The 12,094-nt window shown below is 46.3% G+C and overlaps 1 protein-coding gene across 5 annotated transcripts in view; it reads right to left on the bottom strand.

Moving 5' to 3' along the window:
* The window catches only part of Wdr59 (WD repeat domain 59), a 76,652-nt gene extending 64,806 nt beyond the window's left edge, over positions 1–11,846 (bottom strand). For 4 of the 5 annotated variants that reach the window (XM_037206284.1, XM_037206282.1, XM_037206281.1 and 1 more), the window contains exon 1: positions 11,660–11,845. In XM_037206284.1, coding sequence (XP_037062179.1) covers positions 11,660–11,713 — 54 coding nt within the window. In that variant the 5' untranslated portion in view covers positions 11,714–11,845. Of the gene's footprint in view, positions 1–11,659 lie in introns of all 5 variants that reach the window. The other variant, XM_037206283.1, reaches the window with a different exon arrangement.
* Positions 11,847–12,094: the final 248 nt, after the last annotated feature.

The following is a 12,094-nucleotide window of genomic DNA, read 5'->3' on the forward strand; positions in this document are numbered from 1 at the left end:
TCTCCTCCCAGGTAACCTTCTTGTTACTAACATGTCCCATTCACATTCAGTCTGAAATTCCACCTCCCAGTTCCTAGCCAGCACAATCGTCATGATTCAGTACCTCATCCCCCAAAGACTGCAGCAGGTCTAGTGAAGGTGAGGCACATGGCTGACTGGAACCCTGGCTGTCACAGCCTTACACTGCCATCTGTGTGTCATCTATCTGGTCACTGGTACTCCAAGTTCTTTTCCAAGACAGCATGCTGGAAGAATTCACTTCGTGCATGCTGTCATAATCATAAACTATAAAAGGTAAACACCAATCCCTCCCCCTCACTCGCTTTACTAATGGTTTTCTCACACTTATCTACCACTTAAAAACCATGTCACGTGTCATACTGGAGACATGAAGCCAGAGTGCTCTCCCACAGAATGGAAGGTGATTAAAAGGCATCCTTCGTATTGCGCTTGAGTCCTGAGCAGAGAGCCTGGCTATGAAGGCAAGCCGGATGCCACGCTATCTCTAGAACTCTGCTGTGTGATTTAGAGATTTATGCTACAAAGAGGACAAAATGGTTTCTCCAACAGGGGCAGAGTCTTCCTAGAGGGCATGTGGTGGCAGAACCCTACCACAGCCCCAAGATTCTGGGCTCTGAAGCACACACCTTCCCCCTGCTGTGCAAGGCTAATAAGACACTACTCCAACTATAGCTGCCAATGGGCTACTGGTCCAAGTAAGGGGCCAAATCAGCCGGCCTTAAGATAAAGAAATCTAAAGACCCCAAGTATCCGTCAGGGGATGAATAGAAGATGAAGAAGATGTGGCCAGCAACACAATGGATTATTATCAGCCTTCAAAAGCATGGAATTCCCTATAGATGCTACAACACAAATGATTCTTAAAAGATTATACCAAGTGCCAAGTGAAACACACCACACAAGAGACCAGTCAAAGATAACTCTACTTAAGGCATGTATGAAGGTCTGAATGAAAAATGTCCCCACAGGCTCATGTATTTAAACCCAACGATCCCCAGCTGTGGAGCTGTTTGGGAAGGTTATGGAACCTTTAGAAGGTGGAGCCTTGCTGGAGGAAGCCAGTCACTGGGAGCAGCCTTCTCCCTCCCTCTGCTTCCTGTGTGTGATGGAGATGTGATCTCTCAGCTTCCTGTTCTGGCCCTCAAGCCTCCCCTGCTTTATGGATCTTCCTCTGGACCCATAAGCCAAAGCAAACCCTCTCTTCCTTAAGTTGCCTTTGGTCACAATATTTTATTACAGCAACAACCACCAAGAAAAGTAAGTAACACAGCAGGGAAGCTCTTAGAAACAGAACGTAGAGGCCGGCAAGGTTGGGGGAATTATGTTTAATGAGTATAGACTTTCTATTTGGGATGATGAATAGTTAGGAGGGAGCAGCAACAATTGAGAGACCTAATTGGCTATTTAAACTGGTCTGGAAGTTAGAAGGGAAGGGGATTCACTATGCCACCTATGAACATGGAAAGGGCACAGGGCAAGGACGTGATCTCTGGGGGCTGACAGTAACCCCTCAGTAACAAGCAGTAAGGATGCAGGAACTTCTGTCCTAGACCCCTAGTAACTAGATATTGAAACCGTCTGAACAAGCTTGGAAGTGCATTCCTCTTAAGTGAAGCCTCCAGGTGAAAACACAGCTCAAAGATGCCTTGATTTTGGCATGAGGCATTGGACAAAGAAACCAGCCATGCAGTGCCTGGACTTCTGACCCACAGAAATCTGAGCTAATAGATGGGCATTGTTTTAAGTTGTTAAATGTGTAGTGTACAGTATACAGTAATAGAACACTAATAAAGCATGATCTGGCAACAGTCCAAAAATACCATGCCTTTTATCTCTGTTCTACATCTAGTACCTACCCCAAAATACAGCAAATGTTTTCTGAACAGAGTTGTTTACTTACAACTATAGTATATATGTAGACATTGGAATATTCTAGTACCATTTTAAATAACATGGAAAATACATCAAAACTGCAAATATACCAATCACCATATTATGGTATCTTTTACACGTTTATTTATTTACTGGGGGTGGAGGGTACATACATGTATGCCATGGTGTGTGTGGAGGTCAGAGGGCAACCTGCAGGACTTAGTTCTCACCTTCTACCTCATGGGTTCCAATGCTTGAACTCAGGTCATCAACCTTGGTGGCAAGTGCCTTTATCCACTGAACCATCTTGCCAGCCCAGAAAGTTATTTTTTAAAAAGAACCATTAAAAAAATAAAAAAAATTTTAAAAAGCTACCACCATGTGTAGGAACACACAGGAGGATTATGCTGGGTTGCCCCATGAGAACTGGAGAAAGGGAAGTACTCTTAACAAGACATGAAGCAGCTGCCTGGAGAAAGGGGTGATCTGTAGGACAGGAGGCTGTAGTCCAAGGCCTTCCTGCTGACAGGGCGCCAGAGGCTCCACAGCTCAGAACCACGGGACTGGACCTGGGGGTTTTATCTGAACCGGAAGTGGGGAAAGGAACCCTTGCAGTGACTCTGGTAGAACGTCCTGCCTGCCTTTAGGAAGGGGCTTGCTGCAGATTGCGGATAGACCAGAGCCATAACTGAGAGAGGTGCTTTATACCTCCTATTAAAATGTATATTGAGGACGGGTAAGATGGCTCCGCAGGTGGATGTGCTGGCCATGGATGCCTGACAACCCACAGTGGAAGGAGAACCAACTCCACAAAGCTGGCCCCTGGCCTCCAAACGTGTGCTGTGGCGCCCGTGCACTACACACTTAGACACACAGAGTGGTAAGTGAGACTTTTTAAAAGAAAGATATCTTTAAACAAGGCCAGAGGGGTGATGCAGTAAGTGAAAGCAAAAGCCCTTGCCATGCAGTCCTGACGGCCTTAGTTTGATACCTAGAACCCAGGAGGAAAGCCAAACACAGCAGCACACATCTGGAATTCCAGCACTCCTACGGTGGGGGCAAAAACGGGAGGCACTGCCTCAAAACAAGGTGGGAGAATCAACTTCTAAACAGTTCTCTGAGCTGTACGGGCGCGTGCGTGCGTGCGTGCGTGCGTGCGTGCGTGCGTGTGTGTACACAGAACAAGCTGTGCATGGTGAGGCGTACCTGTAATACTAACACTTAGCTGCAACAGGACTACAGGTTCAAAGCCAGCAGGAACTAAATATAGTCAAAAACACAAAAACAAACAAACAAAGCCACCTAGAACTCCTTGCTTCCAGGATACAATTTTCCTGAGATTTCGCATGAGTGTGGACATGCCTTCCTAGTCTCTCTGACTCGGCTGCTGGCTCCCATGCTCGCTCTGCACAGTCGCAGCCTGTCACTTCTTACCGGGAAGGTCAGGAGCCGCCCACCAGCTGTGCTCCCTGTAATCTCCAAGCTGCTGCTGAAGCTAAATCTGGTCTTGGCTTTGCAGAGTCAGCAGGGTTGACTGCATCCTTAGTGTAGCATTAGAGACCACCCTGGAGCTTCCTGTTCATTCCTAGAACCCACCTCACAGCTCTGCCTCCCAACCCCTGGCCCAATATCCCAGCCATTATGAGTTCTGTAAAATGAATTCCGTCCAGTGCTGAAAACTCAAACCTGTCTCTTCCTCCCTTCCTCTCTCACCTCAGGACCTTTCCTTTAACCAGTCTGCCTGGAAGACACTTCTGTCCACTCTTTGTGTGTGGGGGGGGGGGGATGGGGGATGGGGACGGTAGTGTGGTAGGTGCAGAATACATGCATGCTCCTGAGTATAGAAGCCAGAGGTCAACATGGAGTGTCTTCCTCAATTGCTTTCCACCTTATTTATTTATTTATTTAGATACAGAGTTTCTCACTGAAACCTAGAACTCACCAATTTAGCTAGGATGGCTAGCCAGCAACCTCCGAAGATCCTATCTCTACCTCCTCAGTACCTGGTTCCCAGGGGTACACCACCACACCCAGCTTTTTATGTGAGTAGCAGGGATCCAAACTCAGTTCTGCATGCGTGCATGGCAGTTACACAGAACCCCAAATCTTTACCCTTTGGGATTCAGTATAAACTCTTCTGAGGTTTTGCTGGACCATCCCCTCACACACACCTAGTGTGAATTAGCTGCTTCAGTATTTCCACAGAACCTAGGGTTTCTCTTTTCCTAACACTTGAGATACTATAATAGTTTTGTTTTTGTTTTTGTTTTTTTTGTTGTTGTTGTTGGAGCTGAGGACCAAACCCAGGGCCTTGTACTTGCTAGGCAAGCGCTCTACCACTGAACTAAATCCCCAACCCCAATAGTATTTATATACTAGTACATTTCCTCCATTAGATTGCAATTTCCTTAAAGGTAAAAATCAATTTGTAAGCACAATGCCTAGCACATGGTATTCAATCATAAACTAATTCAATGAGTATCTGGTGTTAAAGGCAATTTAAGTCTTTTTTGTTTTGTTTTTCAAGACAGGGTTTCTTTCTCTATGCAGCCCTGGCTGTCCTAGAACTCAGAGGTCCATCTACCTCTGCTTCCCGAGTGCTGGGATTAAAGGCATGCATCACTACAGCCTAGCCAATTTAAGTCTTAAATGCTTATGCTATAGAAAAACTAGTATATTAATGTTCATAGCCACGGTACTCATTGTACCCCTGAAGTGGAAACAATTCAAATGTCTAACAATTGATGAGTGGATGAGTAAGATGTTATAGAGACATACAATGGACTATACTTAACCATAAAAAGGAATGAAACTCTGACACATACTACAAACATGGATGAACATTGAAAAGTGTGAAAGAACTCAGTCACAGAGACTACACGTGATATGATTCCATTCGTGTGAAGGCACATTTGTTTCTTCCTTAGGTCAGATTTCCAATGTACTAACACCACAGATTAAACACTTAGAATATGTTGGCCACTGTGCTAAGTGCTCTGCACAGATATCCTCACATCTACTACTCTACAGATGAAGTGTCAGGAAGAGAAAGGGCAGCAGGCCTGAGGCTGGCCTTACAAAGGCTTCCCTGTAATCACAGCTCCTGGCTTCTGTCTGAAATCTGGATTTGGGGAGTGTTCACACCAGCTGCTAAGTGACTTCCTGTGGCTACTCTTGAGCTCACTTTCTTTCTGAGGAGCGGCTGCACTCATGGTACATGTTGTAATCCCTAATCGACCAGGATCCAAACAATACTTCAGGCACTAACACTGGAAGAATTAATGTCCTGTGCGACTCCACACGAAAGGACCCCAGGGAGCCCGGGGCTCCTTTTGTCCAATCTCTACTCCCTGTGACTTTGCTCCTTGACTTTATTTTGTGGAATTTCACTGTACTTTCTCATCATCCTGGGGGTGCTCTGGGTAGTACAAGTGCCTAGTGTTTGCCTTGCTTTATGGATGAAGAAACTGAAGCTTAGAAAGGTAGTAAGCCAGGGGCTGGAGAGGTGGCTCAGAGGTTAAGAGCGCTGGCTGCTCTTCCCAAGGACCTGAGGGCTCACAACCTCCTGCAACTCTGTAGGTCAAGGGAATTTGATACCCTCTTCTGGCCTCTGCGGGCATCCACGTGCATGTGTATACAAACAGGTGCGCCAGCATGCACACACCAATTTTTATAATTATTTTATTTCTGTGTATTTTTGCCTGTGCACCATGTGCATGTCCAGTTGAAGAGGCCAGAAGAAGTTGTTCAATCCTCTGGAAGCAGAGTCATAGACAGTTGTGAGTTGCCATATGGGTGCTGGAAATCAAACCTGGGTCCCTGGGGCTTTTTCGTGTTTGTTTGGTTTTTATTTTTAACAGCCAGGTATTGTAGCACATGCTTGTAATCCTAGTGATAATGAAGTAAGGACAGGTGGACGGTTCCTGAGGATCAAAACCCAAGGGTGACCTCTAGCCTCTACATGCATGTGCACATACACACTTATAGATACACATACACATTTTAAAAAAGTGTGTGTGGGTGTGTGTGTGTGTGTGTGTGTGTGTGTGTTCGTGTTCCCAGGTTCATCTCAAATCAATGCCTAATTTATATACAGGCTGAACCAATGAGACTCCACACACAAAAGAGCTGGGGTAACCAGATGACACCTCATTGAGATCCCTCCTGCTGGAGGAAGCTGTTACTCTACTTCTCAAGGAAACTTGGCTTCCTTGCCCTTCTGTTGCTCTCAATCATCATTCTGTGTGATTGTGAGACCACCGGACTTCCAAGATCCTCGCACCCCACATGAGGCCTACCAAGAGCTGAGCAGCACTTAGCTGAACTTAAAAAAGACACAACGGTGCTTGTGGGCAAACCTGAAGACCTGAGTTAGTGCCCCAGACTGGGCGTGCAAGAACAGAACTGACGCCTAAAAGTCGTCATCTGAGGAGTGGTGGCGCCCACACACCTTTGACTCCAGCACTCAGGAGACAGAGGCAAGCAGATCTCTGTGAGTTCAAAACCAGCCTGGTCTACAAAGCAAGGGGCTGTTACATGGAGAAATCCTGTCTCAAAAAGCCAAAGGGGGAAAAAAAAGTTGTCACCTGACCACACATGTGCTATGGCAGGTGTGCACCTGCACTCACACAGACAGTTGTGAGCTGCCATATGGGTGCTGGAAATCAAACCTGGGTCCTCTGGTCCTTTTGTTATTTGTTCTTAATGGCCAGACATTGTAGCACATGCTTGTAATCCCATTGCTAAGGAGGTAAAGACAGATGGATTACAAAGGTAATAATAATAATAATAATTAATAAAATAGAAACAAACTTTAAAAGAACTAGGGCCTCAAGCATGCAGGTAAGCACTCTCTCATTAGCTACATCCCTAGCCCTAAAGTAATTTTTAAATTTCTAAAAATTCCATTTATTTATTTGTGCGTGTTGGGGATAGCAAGTGCACATGCCACAGTGCCTACGTAGAAGTCAGAGGACAATTTTCAGGAGTCAGTTCTCTACTTCTACCATGTGAGCCCTGGGGACCAATTTCAGGTCATCACATTGACAGCAAACTCTTTGGCCTATGTCTTAGTTACTTTTCTTTTCTTTCTTTCTTTTTTTTTTTTTTTGGGGGGGGGGCGGTTTCCAGACAGGCTTTCTCTGTAGCTTTGGAATCTGTCTTGGACTAGCTCTGTGACCAGGCTGGCCTCGAACTCACAGAGATCCACCTGCCTCTGCCTCCCGAGTGCTGGGATTATAGGCGTGCGCCACCACCGCCCAGCTTCTTAGTTACTTTTAATCACTATGACAAAACACCATGACCCAGGCAATTTATAAGAGAAAGCATTTAATTTGGGGCTTATGTTTTCAGAGGGCTAGAGTCCATGACCATCCTGGCAGGGAGTGTGGCCACAGGCAAGCAGGCATGGTGCTGTAACAGTAGCTGACAGCTGACATCTTTGGGGGTGGAAGAGTAGGTTCAAGACAGGTTTTGTCTGCAGCCCTGGCTGTCCTGGAACTCGCTCTGTAGCCCAGGCTGGCCTTGAGCTCACAGAGATCCTCTTGCCTCTGCCTCCAGAGTGCTGGGATTAAAGGTATGTGCCACCACAGACTGGTGAAAGCTTACATCTTAAACCACAAGCAGGAGGCAGAGAAAGCTAACTGGAAATGACATGGGCTTTTGAAACCTCAAGGTTGGCCCACAGTGACACACTTCCTCCAAGGCCACACCTCCTAATCCTTTCCAAACAGTTCCACCAACTGGGGACCAAGCATTCAAACATATAAGTCTGGGAGTCATTCTCATTCAAACCACCACAGCCTACTAAAATTATTTTTTAGAATATAAAATAAGAATATGGTACCAGGTGGTAGTAACAGTGGTGCACACCTTTGATCCCAGCACTTGGGAGGCAGAGGCAGGCGGATCTCTGTGAGTTTGAGGCCAGCCTGGACTACAGCAGGAGTCCCAGGACAGCCAGGGTGGTTACACAGAGAAATTCTGCCTCAAAAAGAAAAGACAAGCAAGCAAACAAAAAGAATATGGAGCATTTTGAGAGGTTTACTATTCTGGCCATCTTTGTCGGTGAGGCAACATGAAGTATTGACTTTTTCTATGTAGTGGAAAATTAATAAAAACAGGTTTCTGCCTCTTGCCAATCAGCATCATAAAAAAATAGGCAAATTCACACTATAGATATACCCTTTCAACTAAATAGAAAAATCCGGAGGAAAAACAGAAACTCCCACAAGGCAGTTAAATTACCCAATTTACTTTATTCTCCTGCCATGCCAACCGCTGTTTAGACTTAATTATTTGCTCCTACTTCATAGCACTCCAATCTAGGTGTCAGCACCTTCTCTGCAGGTCTCTTCGGTTACATCTCTATAAAGAAATAGAGTGAGACTTCCTGGGTTTCTGTGAGAATTCAAAGGTTTCTAGATTAGCATCTTCCAAATTAGCAGGCTTAGATGCGTGATACATGCTCAGTTCTGTCCTGATCCCCAGTGAAAGCAATTAACAAGAAGGGTAACGGCAATGCTTTTCCCCTAAGACTCCGGCACCTCCCTCGGGAAAGCAGGCCTCACATTGACAACGCTGACAGGACCAAGGGTTTCAAGATCCCTCAGTCCAAAAAGCTGCTGGTCAAACTCACCACGGCAGCCACTTATCAGAGGGCACCAGGAAGCAGAGTGGTCACATATTAATCCTCACAGCAAAAGACAGGACGGGGTTTTAAGAAGACTCACATCACTCACTTACTGTGATCTAGATTTCCCTCAGTGTAAACCAACTGTAGATCAACACACTGTGCCTAGCACAATATGCACCCAGTAGGAGCTCAATAAATCCTTATTTTTAAAAGGGGGTGGTGCTGGGGGAATGGCTAAGCAGTCAAAACACTTGCTTGCAATCATGAGGACCAAGGTTCAGATCCCCAGAAACCCACATAAACACGGGATGGGTACGGTAGCCTGCCTCTAATTCTAACCTTGGAAGGCTAAGCTAGAGGACCCCCAGAGCAAGGGTAGCCACACTGGCAAGCTCTGGACTTCATTGAAAGACCCTGCCTCGGTGAATAAGGTGGAAAAGCATTCAGGACGTTTCCTGACATCAACCTTGGGCCTCCACCTGCATGCACAACTACACATGTGTATACACATGCAAAAACATGCGTACACACATACATGCACACCACCCACATAAAAATAGAAATCAATCAATCAATCCTCATTAAATAAGCAAGTGAATAAGTATGGAACACGGGAAGTATTCAGGGCTAGAGAGATGGCTCAGCCTTAGGTTAGGATTACAACCAAAAATATAAGAGAATATTCAATAACATTTGTTGAATAAATAAAAAGAAAGTGCCAAGAAATGTCGTAGGTATCAGGAAAGGGAGATGTGGTATTTATTATGGACCTATGTGTGACACATTACGAGCTGTTAAGAGATGAAATAATACGACGGGCTCTGGGGTTAGAGACTGTCCAAATTCCAGTGCCATCAGCCACGTACAGGAGGCCTTAGCCAAGTCTCTCACTATCAGCCAAACAGGGGTCAGTTTCACCTTTTGGTATAAAAGGATAATACCTACTTAGCCTGCATGGCTCTTTCGTTAAGTAGAAAAAGAATAGGTAGAGAAACTGCCTAACGCAAAGCTTAGCATATGGAAGACTCAGTAGAGAAAAATGATAAAGCCACAGGGATGTAACTCAGTTAGTATTGTGCTTGCCTAGCATGCACAAAACCCTGCGTGCTGCATAAAACTATGTGTGGTAGTGCACACCAATGGTCTCAACATGCAGGAGGTACAGACAGGAGGATCAGAAGTTCAAGGTCATTCTCAGCTACACATCAACCTCAAAGTCAGCCTGGGGTAGGTACATGAAACACTGTCCTAAAAAAAAAAAAAGAGGGCAGGTATGGTAGTGCACACCTTTAATCCCAGGCCTTGGGAATCAGAGGCAGGATCTCAGTGATTCTGAAGCCAGCCTGGGCTACATGAGTTCCAGGGCAACCAAGGTTACATATAAGACCTGTCTCAAAAAAAAAAGGGGGAGGGGGGGAGGGGGGAGGGGGGAGGGATGGCTGGAGAGATGGCCCTGTGGTCAAAAGCACTGGTTCCTCCTCTTCCAGAGAACACAGGATAGATACCCAGAACCCACATGTTAGCTCACGCTGTTTGTAACTCCATGCCCTCTTCTGGCCTCTGCAGTCTCCAGATACCAAAACGGTGCACATACAAACATCCAGGCAAAACAACCATATACCTAATATTTTAAATGAGTACCTTCAAGAATGTCCATAGGATAAAGATTCTGGCTAGACATGGCTGTTGACCTGAGTTGGATACTCAAATCCCACAATAGAAGAGAATGACTCCCAAGGGTTGTCCTCTGATCTCTATGCACCCACACTCACGCACATCATACGCTCACTATAATAATAAGATTTTTTTATTTAAACAAAGAAAAGAAAAATGATTAAAAAAAAAACCTATTCAGACAATGCAAACTTTTTTTGTTGTTGTTTTGTTGTTTGTTTTTTTTTTTCAAGGCAGGGTTTCTCTGTGTAGTCCTGGCTGTCCTGGAACTCACTCTGTAGACCAGGCTGGCCTCGAAGTCAGAGATCCTCCTGCCTCTGCCTCCACAGTACTGGGATTAAAGGGGAGCAACATCACTGCCTGGCCTTTTGTTTAATTTTTAAATTAGTTTTCTTTTTTTCATTTATTTTGTGTGTATGTGAGTGTGAGCACACATGCATCGCCATACATGTAGAGGTCAATGAACAACTTTTGGGAGCTGGCTCTGTCCTTCCACCACGTGGGCCCTGGGAACAGAACTCAGGTCTTCAGGCCTGTTGGCACAGCCACTATCTGAGACGTTTCCAAGGCTCATGCTAACACTTTTTTTTAAAGATATACTTTTTATTATGTTTATTTATTTACTATGTATGGGTGTGCCACAGCATGTGTATGGAAGGAAGAGGACAACTTACGGGAGCTGGTTCTCACTTTCTGATACGTGCGTCCTGGGTATTGAACTCAGAATGGCAGGCTTGGAAGTGCCTTTACCAGCTGAGTCACCTTGCCGGCCCCCAATGTTAACAACTTTTGAGGCCTGCCACATGCCCCTTACTGTGCCACACATCTTTAACATGTAGCCTCAAAAAATTCTCACGCCAGTCCTGTAAATATAATGACCTCCCTTCTACAGGTAAGGAAACTGACGGGTAAAGAGTGACGTCAGAGATGGGCTACACAGGTGTCCAATCTAAGCAATACATGTATATTGTCAAGGACAGAGTATTTTCCACATTAGCAACTACTTAGGTCGGGGGCTAAAACAGAGGCTCTGCAAAGCAGTATTTCACAAATTCACCCCAAAAATGTCACAGGGTGAGGTTGGCCCAACTAACTGGGGCTCAGAGAAGTTCTGCAACTTTCCCTAAGTAACCAAGTGCAGCCGACCGCCTCAGGGAGTGGACACCTCCCAGTTCACTACCTTAAGCCAGGGAAGAATCCCTTCAGCACTTACTGCCTCAGTGTGTGTCCCAAGACCCATAAGCCCGTGTGGAACCCTAAAACCCCGTACACGCCTGTCGTAGCTGTCCTGACCAGGTATCAAAGCTCCTCTAGGCTCTCTGACTTGGAGAGCTCCAGGTCAGTACCATGTCCATCTCCCCATCCTGGGCAAGGGGGTGGATGGGACGGCGTAAGGTGGGGGGAAGGGAAAGCTACTGAAGGCGCATGCCCAAGCAGCTCCATTCACGCACAGCTCACCTGAGAGTCCCGAAATTCCACCACCACGTTCTCGCTGCTCCAGCGCGCTGCCATCTCCTTATTCCGACCGTGGGGGTGCCTATCGGCGATCCCCAACTCCAAACCCGGATACTTGCCCGGCTAGTAAGCGCCACAACGTTTTAGCAATAAATCCAACCACGCCCATTTCCCCGCCTTCCGCTTGACCGCAACTCATTGGCTATCCCAATGATAGACCCCGCCCCTTGGGCTTTCTTCCCCCAACGGCGAACCTCGCCTGCCCCCAACAGGAACGCCCCCTTCATTCCGTCATCAGTAGGAGTCACCCGGGCCCCGCGCGGCCGCTGACACACCCCTTTACCGTGAGCTCTGCCGGGAATTGTAGTCCAGGGTCCGCACAGCGTCGGTGACCCAGGATGAGCCGGAGGTTAGAGGGCAGATGCCAGTTGTACTGTC

Source organism: Peromyscus leucopus, chromosome 5, assembly GCF_004664715.2.
Source record: "Peromyscus leucopus breed LL Stock chromosome 5, UCI_PerLeu_2.1, whole genome shotgun sequence".
Taxonomy (NCBI): Eukaryota; Metazoa; Chordata; class Mammalia; order Rodentia; family Cricetidae; genus Peromyscus; species Peromyscus leucopus.